Source organism: Odocoileus virginianus, chromosome 6, assembly GCF_023699985.2.
Source record: "Odocoileus virginianus isolate 20LAN1187 ecotype Illinois chromosome 6, Ovbor_1.2, whole genome shotgun sequence".
NCBI lineage: Eukaryota > Metazoa > Chordata > Mammalia > Artiodactyla > Cervidae > Odocoileus > Odocoileus virginianus.
In genome coordinates, this window is record NC_069679.1 from 15,969,514 (window position 1) to 15,981,987 (window position 12,474).

The 12,474-nt window shown below is 39.8% G+C and overlaps 1 protein-coding gene across 9 annotated transcripts in view; it reads left to right on the forward strand.

Moving 5' to 3' along the window:
• Window positions 1–12,474, forward strand: part of CHD8 (chromodomain helicase DNA binding protein 8) — a 63,717-nt gene that overhangs the window by 17,418 nt on the left and 33,825 nt on the right. For 6 of the 9 annotated variants that reach the window (XM_070468884.1, XM_070468883.1, XM_070468886.1 and 3 more), the window contains 4 exons: window positions 3,129–4,186; window positions 5,071–5,442; window positions 6,168–6,553; window positions 7,652–7,766. In XM_070468884.1, coding sequence (XP_070324985.1) covers window positions 3,344–4,186; window positions 5,071–5,442; window positions 6,168–6,553; window positions 7,652–7,766 — 1,716 coding nt within the window. In that variant the 5' untranslated portion in view covers window positions 3,129–3,343. The remainder of the gene's footprint in view (window positions 1–3,128; window positions 4,187–5,070; window positions 5,443–6,167; window positions 6,554–7,651; window positions 7,767–12,474) is intronic. The other 3 variants (XM_070468887.1, XM_070468888.1, XM_070468889.1) reach the window with 1 other exon arrangement.

The following is a 12,474-nucleotide window of genomic DNA, read 5'->3' on the forward strand; positions in this document are numbered from 1 at the left end:
TGAAAGTCTGCTATGAGTTCTTTTATCTAGGGAGTTGCTTTACTTAAGGTTATCTTAAGGGTTTCTTATATTTGACTGCTTAACATTTTTTAATTTTTGTTACCAGGATTTGAATTACGGAAAGAGAATTCATGAGGTAGATGAACTTCATAGAATAGCCAGGATGACCCATAAGTAAGGATAGAAGGAGGAAGTAAGAAAGTTGGAGGTACATTTGGAGAAGGTTTATTCTTTTGAGAGTCAAGGACAGATTTAAAGATGTGAGTTAAAAAAAGAAGCTACAGACTAGGATTAAAAACTTCATATACGATGAATTAGGTCAGTAGGAGTGAGTTGATGGAATGGGACTGAGAAGTATTTAGACTTGATGGTGTGCCATTGTCACTGGTGAGGTTTTTTTAATTATTGGGCCTTGACTGAACCAGGAGAAGCAGGAATTTGGCCCCAAAATTGGAAAGGGAGATAAATAAGTACATTGACCTTTAAGAACTTAATGCTTGAGTCACGTGGAAGTAAGGAAATATTTCAGAAGCTGTTAACCTGGTTTTCCCCATTAAAAAATGAGATCTCTCTCTCTGAGACTGGGCTGTTGCGGAGGGAAGAAAGAGCATTTGGGTGAATAAATAGCAAGGAGTCATGGAAAGGACAGAATACTCCATGGAAGAAAGGCAGGTTATAAACTGTTATCAGTGTAAACTTCTAGTTAGTGGGAACTTTCACTATATTTTTTGTGTGACACCTAACTGTTAGATATTTAGTGTAGCTTCTCTGACAGTGAATAGGAGGTAAAAAGATAATAGGTAGCAAAGTAGGGCATAACTAGAAAAAAGATGATGGAAGTGTTGAAAAAATTTATAAAATTATTGAGTAGATTTTCACTGAATTAAGAAATATCTATAACTCTTCTGAGATCACCATTTTGAGTAACTTTGGGGCAGGCATTAGATAGGAGAGGCTGGAATGAGCTTGTGGAATACTTTAGCCAGGAATGGGAAGTGATGCGGACCTTGGTTGAGATGTGAAGGGGTACAGTTTACTGAAGCTAGAAAGATCTTGTTTAACATTGGTGGCGATGCCATGTATGGTTTGTAATTTTGACTGATGTGCCAACTACTGATGAGTCTGTTTCTTATCTATATCTCAGTTTCTGGGATACTTACCCACATTATATTAATTTTACAGGGATAACTGGAATGGGTTGAGGAAGAGGGAAAAAAGCTTGGGGTTTGTGTGGAAAAGTCTTCAGTCTAGTCTGTTCTGTGTTACTGACAAATTTCTTCTCTGGTGTCTTCTAAAAGTAGGAGAAATGGTGTTACCGAAGCTTTCCTGAATTGACAATATTGATACCGTATACAGAAAGCAAATACTACATTTTCATATAGTTACATGGTGACATACTTAAAACTCCTTGTCTTAGTTTTTCCTTTTTCCAACATTTTATGTACTTAAAAGCCCCACATGTGGATTTTGTAAACGTAGTTTCAGTTATTTCTGGGACAGTTTTTCAAGATAGGAAGTTTTCTACTGTCTCATCTTAGAATCAGGGAATGCCAGTTAATTTCTCTAAGAACAGAATGGTTCATTTCAGATACCACAAGCACTTATTTTAACTCATTTAAATTTTTTGAGTAGCTCCTGTGTATGTGATACTCATCTGGCACTTTAGAGATCCACAGATGAATAAGATGTGGTCCCCCCATTCAGGAGCTCTTCTGTCTTCGAGAAAGAGGAGCTGGGCCACCATGCAGGGTTGTGCAGAGTGTGCATTGCACATGTTCATTATCATCACAGATAATATGTTTAGTATGACAATTTTCCAGCAGATGGCAGACAAGCATCTTGAGCAGGCAGCTTTTTATAATTTGCACAAAGGAACCTCTTGGGCCTTCAGAGGAAATGGACAAGAGACTTATCATTTTAACAAAATGTTAAATATTTTAAATGCTTTAAATAAGGAACAGACAATGTTGTAGGCGTTTAAAGAAGGTGAGAGTTTCATAGGTGGCTCATCAGTAAAGAATCTGCCCATCAATGCAGGAGACGTGGGTTCAATCCCTGGGTGGGGAACCCACTCCAGTATTCTTGCCTGGGAAATCCCATGGACAGAGAAGCCAGGTGGGCTGTAGTCCATGGGGTTGCAAAAGGGTCAGACACGACTTAGCGATTAAACAACAGCAAAGAAGTTGAAGGGACTGAGTCATCACAAATTGCTCACCTTATGGAGGTGCAGGACTCGCCTTACTGAGTAGACTTTTGAGGATGTTAAAAGATATTAGCTGGAAGAGATGTTTGTGGGGAGGGTGATAAAGATATTCCAGGCAGAAAATACAGCAAGATAGGCAAAGTCATGCAGATAGGAATGTCATTAAGGGAACTGGATTATCTGTTTGGCCTGAAATCCAGGGTATATATGGGAAGTGATGAACATACAGGAAATGATGAGAGTGAAAGTTGGAAACATAAACTGGAACAAAATTGTAGAATTCTTTGAATCTTTTGCCAGAGAAAGTTTTGATCTTAAATATGAGAAAGCGGGAAGGGGACCTAATAACAGAAGCACAATGTATAGATTCACTGATAGGTGAACTAAAGTTTGTGAATCTTCCTGGGTGGAATTATACTATAAACTTAGCGAGATTATCCAGTAAACTTGGTTAATGATGTTTATTTTTACCAGTAGTAAGTAGAAGTATCGGAATTATAAGGAAAAGTTACAAAATCCAGTATATCCAGAAGCCTCTATCTGTATTCACTGAAGTATTGCTGATATATTGTTAAGTTCTGTCAACTTAAGAATCTGAAATAGAAATTGAATGAATGTTACATTTCCTGTTCTGTACCTAAGAATGATAATTGTGAAAAGAAGTGGACAGAGACAGCGGGATGATCTTGACAGACAGAAGCTTCAAAGTGTGTAGGTGTAAGAGCCCTGAAAAGGGGTTGGCTTATTTTTTTTTTTCTCTTTTGGTTTCAAAGCAGAAATGTGGATGTTCTTTCTGCTGTGTCTCTGTCCTCAGCTTACCTCACATTTCCCTCTTCTTTTACTATTTTGATGCTATTTGATGTTATGGGTAGTTTTCCCTGAGGTCACCTCCTTGGCTTACTTGTCATTTGTCTTTCTACAACAGGAGTTCCATCATCTTCCTCTGAAGACCTAGCCATCTTGCTCCATGAAGGTCAGGACAGTCTGACATGCACTTGTTTCTTGCCTCTTTACCTGAAGAGTAGTCCTCTTCCATTGTGTACATTTTTTTCTTAATAGGGGAGGGGAGGGGAGAGCCAGTACCCCCCCTCCCCTTCCCTCCTTAAACCTTGGGGAAGTAACCCCCATTGCTTTCCCAAGATGGCAGACCCCATCATGGATCTGTTTGATGACCCAAATTTATTTGGCCTGGACTCTCTGACTGATGACAGCTTCAATCAGGTCACACAAGACCCTATTGAAGAAGCCCTTGGACTGCCAAGCTCTCTGGACTCCTTGGATCAGATGAACCAGGATGGTGGAGGTGGCGATGTGGCGAATTCATCAGCAAATGACTTGGTCCCCCCACCAGAGGAAACAGCCCCCACAGAACTTCCCAAAGAATCAACAGCTCCAGCTCCAGAATCTTTAACCTTGCATGATTATACCACTCAGCCCGTCAGCCAAGAGCAGCCAGCCCAACCTGTCTTACAGACACCAACGCCAACACCAGGACTTTTGCAGGTCTCCAAGAGCCAGGAGATCCTGAGCCAAGGGAATCCTTTTATGGGTGTCTCTGCCACAGCTGTCTCCTCCAATAGTGCTGGAGGACAACCACCTCAGTCTGCCCCTAAGATTGTCATCCTTAAGGCCCCACCAAGCTCCTCAGTCACTGGTGCCCATGTGGCACAAATTCAGGCCCAAGGTATCACCAGCACAGCTCAGCCCCTCGTGGCTGGCACAGCCAATGGTGGAAAAGTCACTTTTACCAAAGTGCTAACCGGCACTCCCCTTCGACCTGGTGTTTCCATTGTCTCTGGTAATACAGTGTTGGCCGCCAAGGTCCCTGGGAACCAGGCTACTGTTCAGCGCATTGTCCAGCCCAGCCGACCAGTAAAGCAGCTGGTCCTACAGCCAGTTAAGGGTTCAGCTCCTGCTGGAAACCCTGGGGCCACAGGGCCCCCACTGAAGCCTGCAGTTACACTGACCTCTACACCCACCCAGGTGACTTGAGTGAAAGGGGGAGGTGAATTTTGGTTTAGTAGAGGGCCCAGCAACTGTGTGAGAGCAAGCACATAAAAGCTGTCTCTAGGAAATCTGCTTAAATTCCATCTTTACTTTGTATCAGTTAGTATTGATAGCCACCTTATTTGTTACTTACGAGGTGAAAGCAGTCAGTGTTAATGCATTTTTTGAGCTCTTACTACATATTTACACTGTGCCTAGCTGGTGCTGAACAAGATAGACACAGTTCCTGTCCTTATACAGAGCTCACCATCTGCCAGGAAATACAGACCTTAAGCAAGAACTCACAGTGATGGATGATATAAAGTTATACAAGTACTATAGGATGCAATGGGAACAAAGAATCATTTTTGAAAAATATGTGTATTTATATTTGCAAGACTTACAGAAACTATGTGTACCTTTCCTGTTCTTATTATTAAGATTGTCCTCCTCCAGCTTTGCCCAGTGAAAAGACTTGTTTCTTTTATAAGAAAATAAAGACTCTAACCTCTGAATCAAGGGTCAGAAGAATTTGGAGGAGGGGAAGACAGTGTTCAGATAAGTAGGGCTGGTGAAGAGAAGCTCTGAGAAGGTGGATTTTTAGTTCAATATAAAGACTTTTATTCTAATAGATTTCCAAAAAATGGAATGACTGCCTTAGAAAATAGCAAGCCTTCCAGCAGTTTTTCAAGAATAGATTTGGTACCCACTGGGCAGAGGTTATAGAAAAGATTTATTAGGACAGATAGGAAGATGAACAAAGGGTCTTTTCTGACCCTCAGGTTTTATAATTCTAGGATGAGGAAAATTGGTGTAAATATTAAGGGGTCTACCCTTCTTTAATGTCCTCCCTCTCTTGCAATTTCCTCTCTTCACTCTAGGGTGAATCGAAACGCATCACGCTGGTCCTCCAGCAGCCACAGTCTGGAGGTCCCCAAGGACACCGGCATGTCGTGCTAGGGAGTCTACCAGGCAAGATAGTGTTACAGGGCAACCAGCTAGCAGCCCTGACTCAAGCCAAGAATGCCCAGGGGCAGCCTGCCAAAGTAGTAACTATACAGCTTCAGGTGCAGCAACCACAGCAGAAAATCCAGATTGTACCACAGCCTCCATCATCGCAGCCACAACCCCAGCAGCCACCCTCCACCCAGCCAGTGACTCTCTCCTCTGTGCAGCAGGCTCAGATAATGGGACCAGGACAGGCCCCGGGACAGAGACTTTCAGTACCCCTCAAGGTGGTACTTCAGCCACAGGTGAGACCTAACATGCTGAGTTAAGAAGGCAAACACGCTCTTAGTCCCCTGACGTTATCCTCAGCACCACTCACTGTTGGATGTGGGGCCAGTCTAGATTCATATCTCTGAAGTGAGATGCAGGCTTTGCTTTCTTTCACCCATGGGAACCTTATTTTAATTATATCATGAAAAGATTTGAGGGTTATTGTTGGGTTTGGGTTAAGAGATGATTTGTCTAGTATTTGTCTTTAAATTGTTTTATTTACAATCTTTTCCTGATATCCTTGTGAAATGAAAATGACTGGAAATAACCCCTCATCTGAAAGGTAAATAGTCTTGAAGAGGTCAAGTGCTTATCATTCCTCCCCCAACCACCCCCCACCCCCCGCCCCAGGAAGATAAAGGTAGGACAAGAATGGAATTTGAATTTTTTTTACTAGCCTAGACACCAGTGTTATCTGTATTGTTTGGAAATTTTATGGAATTGTGGAGATGGGTATTGACGTTAGAAGCATGGCTAAAGAATATTGAAAGTTAATTTGGCACAGTTGCCTTTTCTCATCTCCATCCCACCAAAAAATACTTTCTAAAAAAGCGTGCCTCTGGGTTCAGAAAGACTTGATATAAGTCTCATTCTTAAGGAATTAGAGAACTAACGTTTCTAGCCTATGTGCTTCAGAGCTGTTTTATTCAGGTCATTTAACTATAAGCATGTTGAAATTGTAGTGTCTTTATTTCTGTAGGCTGGCTCTTCCCAAGGGGCCTCTTCTGGGCTCTCCGTAGTTAAAGTTCTCAGTGCCAGTGAAGTGGCAGCTCTGTCCTCACCAGCAAGTTCTGCTCCGCATACTGGGGGCAAGACAGGAATCGAGGAAAACCGTAGGCTGGAACACCAGAAGAAGCAAGAGAAAGCAAATCGGATTGTAGCAGAGGCCATTGCTAGGGCCCGTGCTCGGGGCGAACAGAACATACCTCGAGTCCTGAATGAGGATGAGCTGCCTAGCGTTAGGCCTGAGGAAGAAGGTGAAAAGAAACGCAGGAAGAAGAGCAGTGGGGAGAGGCTCAAGGAAGAAAAGCCAAAGAAGAGCAAAACATCTGGTGCCTCCAAAACCAAGGGCAAGAGTAAGCTAAAGTGAGTGCCACCCTTCGCTGTTTTGATGGGACATTTGGGGAGAGCACATACATGTTTAAATTCCTGTTTTTAAATTCATGCTGTATATAGCAGCTACAGAGTTCAAGGGGATCGGTCATAGAAAATAATAAGTCCTATCTCTTCTCTGTCCCAAGTGAACATCAAGGCCTGGGGAGACAGCCAGTCTTGAGTTAGGGGTTATGTGTAAAAGCTGTGTGCTTCCTGATTTTGTATCACTGTAGTATGAAAGACTTCTCCCTAGCCCCCTGTGACCCACGCCGGTGAAAGAGAGCTGCTGCAGACATAGCTGCCCTGTTCTTGCATTTCATATATGAACTGGAGATTTCAGCAGCCACTGTCAGCCTTAAGCGGTCTTGACAGAACCATGGCTTGCCATATAACTCGCCACAACTGAGTGTGCTGTCTTCCTTCCATACCTTGTAGCTTCACTCCTTTCTTTCTAGCTTCTACTCCCTGAGATGCTTCAGGCTTTGTGGTGTAATTATAATAATGCTTTATATTTGTACAGGGTTTTTTAGCTTAAAAAAAGCAAGTTTCATATCTGTTATTTAACTTGATCTTCAACTTCTATCACATCAGGTTTTATCATCAGTGTTTGCTAGTTAGAAAACTAATGCCGAGCTAGCGACAGAACTGGAACTCAGACGAGGCCTTGTAATTGTTAGTCAGGAATTGGTTCTGCTGTGTTATGCTACCTTCATTCAGGTATTTGTGAATACAGTGGTAGCAAAAATTTGTCAAATCCGATGTAAAAGCCAGCTGGTAGTTTAGAAACCCCAATATCTTTTTTTTTTTTTCAAACACCCTACTCACCAGTTATGTGTCCCCAGACTGAATATCTCTAGAGCATTGGAGAAGGCAATGGCAGCCCACTCCAGTGTTCTTGCTTGGGGAATCCCAGGGACGGCGGTGGGCTGCCGTCTATGGGGTTGCACAGAGTTGGACACGATTGACGCAACTTAGCAGCAGCAGCAGCATGCCTGGAGGCTTCATATGTAATAGGTTAGATTAATTGTATTTTCTACTCCTAAATTTTCCTTGCCTTCACTGTAACTGAATTTGGTTTTTCCTTTTTAGCACCATCACTCCTGTGGTGGGTAAGAAGAGAAAACGTAATACCTCATCTGATAATTCAGATGTAGAAGTCATGCCTGCACAATCACCCCGGGAAGATGAAGAAAGCAGTATTCAGGTAAAAGAATCCCTAAAAAAACTTCATGAAAAGATCCTGTTTACTTCTGACAGGCAGACCAGGAATAGATAATGAGAGACCATAAGCCTATGCATATTTCAACAGGTTTTCTAAACCGGAGGTAGGCCTAAAAAGTAAAAGAGGCAAAACCTGGTCATGGCCATGTCTTAAATTTTATTTATTTATTTTTTTAGGCAAAACTTGTATTACTCTAAAAATGCATATTACTCTACAATAGTCATTTTCTCAAATTCCAGTGTTTCAGAGACTAAACAGACATGCAGTTATTCTGCAGTTGTTGTTTTGAGTATGATAGTACTTTGGTCTTTCTTAGAACAGTCCAGGGGGACACTGTCTGTCCCCTTTCTGATGTCTGTGTCAGAAGCTTTCTCTGTCTCTTGTATACTTTGATAAAACTTTATTACACAAAAGCTCTGAGCGATCAAGCCTCGTCTCTGGCCCTGGATTGAATTATCCTCCAGAGACCAAGAATCCCAGGGTGTTTCGTTGTTCAGCAACAACCTTTCACACTGGTCAATATATATCCCTTATGTTATTACAAGATTTATTTACCATGTCTTTAAATTAGATGTGATAGCAGGCAGCTAAGGCCCTGAAACTTTGGTCTCCATTATTATTATTATTGGTTTTTGTTTGTTTGTTTGTTTTTACCATTCTAGGTTTTTGGTTTTTTTTCCCAAATGACTTGGTGCTTTTTTTAGGGGAAGGCTGCACTATCACCACTTTCTTCTATGTTAATTGCTCTTTAATCTTCTCTGTGTTACCTTTTTGGCAATCAACATTCTCTTAGTTTAAAAAAAAATCTAATTTCTCAAAAAAAGAAAAAAAAAAGAACAGTCCAGCTGTCCCTTGTGCATTACTTGTTCTACACTTTAGGGTTTTGACTTTGTGAACTGGGGTGCTTAAGGCACAGTGTTTTTGCTACCTTTTAAAGATGAGAAACATTGGGAAGGGAATAAAAAAAGCTGGATCAAAAGAACTTTAGTCCTCTGTCTCTGTTGCCTTACGGTACCATCTTTGACTCTAGTTTCCAACCATGGAAAGAAGAAGCTATTAATGATTCAGGATACCCATAGTACTTCTGAGTACCTCTAATGGGACTGGCTAGTTTATTTAGCTATATCTAAATTCCTTATCTGAAAGTGGAGGTTTGGACTAAACAAACCTCAGGTGCCTCCCTAGCCATCAGTACTTTATAAGTGTCTCCCCTCTCCCTTAATATATATTCATTGCACTGACAGACTGAATCTTGGGTTCTTGTGGGGGATGCTAACATGTGAGGACAGCCAGGACATTTTTGAAAAGGAGAGTGAAACAAAAGCTAGATTTAACAGACATTAAAGTATATTATGAAATTATAATTGCCAAGAGTTTAAAGAAGAAATAGCAGAGTGAAAAATAAGAGTCTTGAAACAGATCCAAATAGTTTTGAGATGTTACTATGTTGAGTTAAAAGGCCATTTAAAATCAGTGGAGAGAATTGCGTGGTGGTCCAGTGGTTAGAACTCCGTACTTTCATTGCTGAGGGCCCAGGGCTCAATCCCTGGTCAGGGAACTAGGATACTGCAAGCCACATGGTGCAGCCAAAAAAAAAAGAAAGATAATAAAATCAATAAAAATCAATGGAAAGAAAGATTATTTAACACATTATGTTAGGATGATTACTCATTTATGAAGAAATAAAACTGGATTTCTTGCATTACTCTTTAAGAAAAACAAATTCTAGTTTAATCAAAGGTCAAAATGTAAAAACTGAAATCATGGACCTTTATAAAACATGAATGAGTTTTTTTAAATAATTAAAAAATCAGGTAGGTCTTTCTAAGGAGGGTATTAAAATTTCCAAGTCATAAAGGGAAAGACTGATATATTTACTATATAAAAACTATGCATATGTAGCAACAACAAAAAATGCTCTAAATAGCATAGTGTTTAAGACCAAGACCATTTCTTGGGTTCTCATGTTAACCGTATTATTTACTAATATTGTCACTTCAGGCAAGTTTACTTAACTTTGTGGTGTCTCAATTTCTTCATCTCTAAAATACAGATAGTAGTATCTGCTAAGTAGGGTTGTTAGGATTAAATGTAAATGTTTACAAAGCACATAGAACAATGTTTAGGTAAAAGAGCACAGTAAGAGTTATATATGTTTGTTAAATAAACAGTTAAATAAAGTGTTATATAATCAAAACACAGTGAGTATGGCAGAAACTATCACAGTATTGTAAAGTAATTATCCTCCAATTAAACATAAAATTAAAACACAAACTGAAGGCGAATCTTTGTAATACAAGAAATACAAGAATTAATAAAATTTAAAAAGTGGTATATTAATTTGCTAAGGTTATCATAACAAAATACCACAGACTAGATAGTTTAAACAACAGAAATTTATTTTCTTACAGTTCTGAAGGCTTGAAGTCCAGGATCAGGAGGTCTGGTTACCTCTGAGACCTCTCTCCTTGGCTTGCAGAGGGCCACCTCCTCACAGTGCCCGCACATGGTCTTTCCTCAGGGCGTATATCCCTGTTGTCTCTGCATATGGCCAGATTCCCTCCTCTTTTAAGGGCAGTAGTGCCCACCCTAACTTAATCACCTCTTTAAGGCCCTGTCTCCAGACAGTCACATTCTGAGGTACTCGAGGGTTAGGCTTTTAACATAAGAATTTGAGGAAACACAATTAATTGACCTAATTGTGTTTCTTCAAATACCAGTCTTAGCAGTGGAGACCTCACAGTCCCCCAGTTCTCCTCCCCAGATGTAACTTCTGTTATTACTTTTGTGTATCCTTCCAGAAGTATTCTTTACTTTCACGAGCATTCTGATTCCACTTCCACTCAATGTAAGTATTCCATCCCTATTCTCCTGTACTGTGCTTTTTTCTCTAACAGTGTATCTTAAATATAGTTCTATATTAGAAAAGATAGATCCAGCCCATTCTTCCTCACACTCTTTTTTATTATGAAAAATTTGAAATATACACCAAAGTAGAGAAATTATTTACTGAGGCTCCCACGTTCCATCATCCCAGAAGGTTCCCTTGTACCCTCTTTTCAGTCATTTCACCATCCTCTCCCCCCATCTCCCCATAGGCAACAATTGTGCTCATTTCTGTTAGCCATAAACTTAGTCTGTTCTTAAACTTCATGTAAATGGAGTCACATAGTATATACTCTTGGATCTCACCTTTTTCAGCATAGTGGTGTTCAGAATTATTCATGTTGATGTATCAGAAGTTCATTCCTTCTTTTTTTTCTTGAGAAGTGTTTACTTTAGGAATATACCAGTGTTTATTCATTCTATTAGACATTTGGTTTGTTCCAGTTTGGAGCTGTTTTGAGTAAGGCTGCAGTGAACAGTCTTAGTACATATGCTTTGTGGACATAGGTTTTCATTTCTCGTAGCTAAATAGCCAGGAGTTGATAGACTATGGGGTAGTTAAACATTTGACCTTTTAACCTTATAAGAATCTGCTGCCTTCTGAAGTGATTGTCATTTTACACCTCAACCAGCAGTGAGAGTTCCAGCGCACATCTTCACTGTTCATTCTTGTCAGTCTATCCCATTCTTTTTATATAGTGCTATAGTATTCCATATTTTGACTATAGCATAGTTTGTTCAATCCAACCCCTGTCAGTGGGCATTTAGGTTTTCTCTAGTCTTTTACTACCACTGCTGGCAGAGATTTGTTGTTCTTTGTTGTTGCTATTTAGTTGCTAAGTTGTGTTTGACTGTTTTGCAGCCCCATGGACTGCCAGGCTCCTCTGTCCATGAGATTTCCCAGGCAAGAATACTAGACTGGTTTGCCATTTCCTTCTCCAGGGAGCCTTCCTAACTCAGGGATTGAACCCACGTCTCCTGCATTGGCAGGCAGGTTCTTTAACCACTGAGCCACCAGAGAAGCCCACAGGGATTTGTATACATGTACAAATTTATCTGTAGGATAATATCTTTGAAGTGGAATTGTTTGGTCAATGGATATTGTCAAATTTTGTTCTATAGAAATTTTCTTCATGCCAGTGTGTACTCTCACCAGCAGTGTATGAGTTCTTATTTCAAATATTTGATCAAACTCTCAGATTTTTGCCTCTCGGTTAGATGCAAAAAAAAAGTTATCTCAGTTTTCAGTTGTAACAATTTTATTGTGAGTGTGAGCATCATTTTACATTGAAAGCCATTTGTGTTTTTTTCCTACAAAAGTTGTCTATTCATGTTATTTGCTCATATTTCTATTGTATTGATTTTTTTTCTTAGTTGTAAGATCAAATTGATCAGTCAGTTTATCAGAAACACCTTTCCTACTCCATGATTATTTAAAGAAAAAATTTCTTCCACATCTTTTAGAAATTTTCTTTTTTTTTTAATTTTGTCTTTTTTTAAACTTTGAAATCATTCAATCTTTTTATAAATTTGTTTTTCTTATATCCTCTAGATATAAGAAAAACAAATTTGTTTTGTTTGGCTAGTGGTTTGTTTTCAATCCCATTTATAGAATAATCCACTTTTTCCTCACTGATGAAAAGTACTATTTTTATCATGCTCTAAATCTACCTAAGTATTTTAATCTGTATTTGGACATTATTTCATTGACCTGTTTATCACCTCTTGGAGAGGTACCAAGCTGTGTTAATCAGTATAGCGTTATATTGGCTTTAAAGTCTGATAAAGCCAAGTATACCGTTTC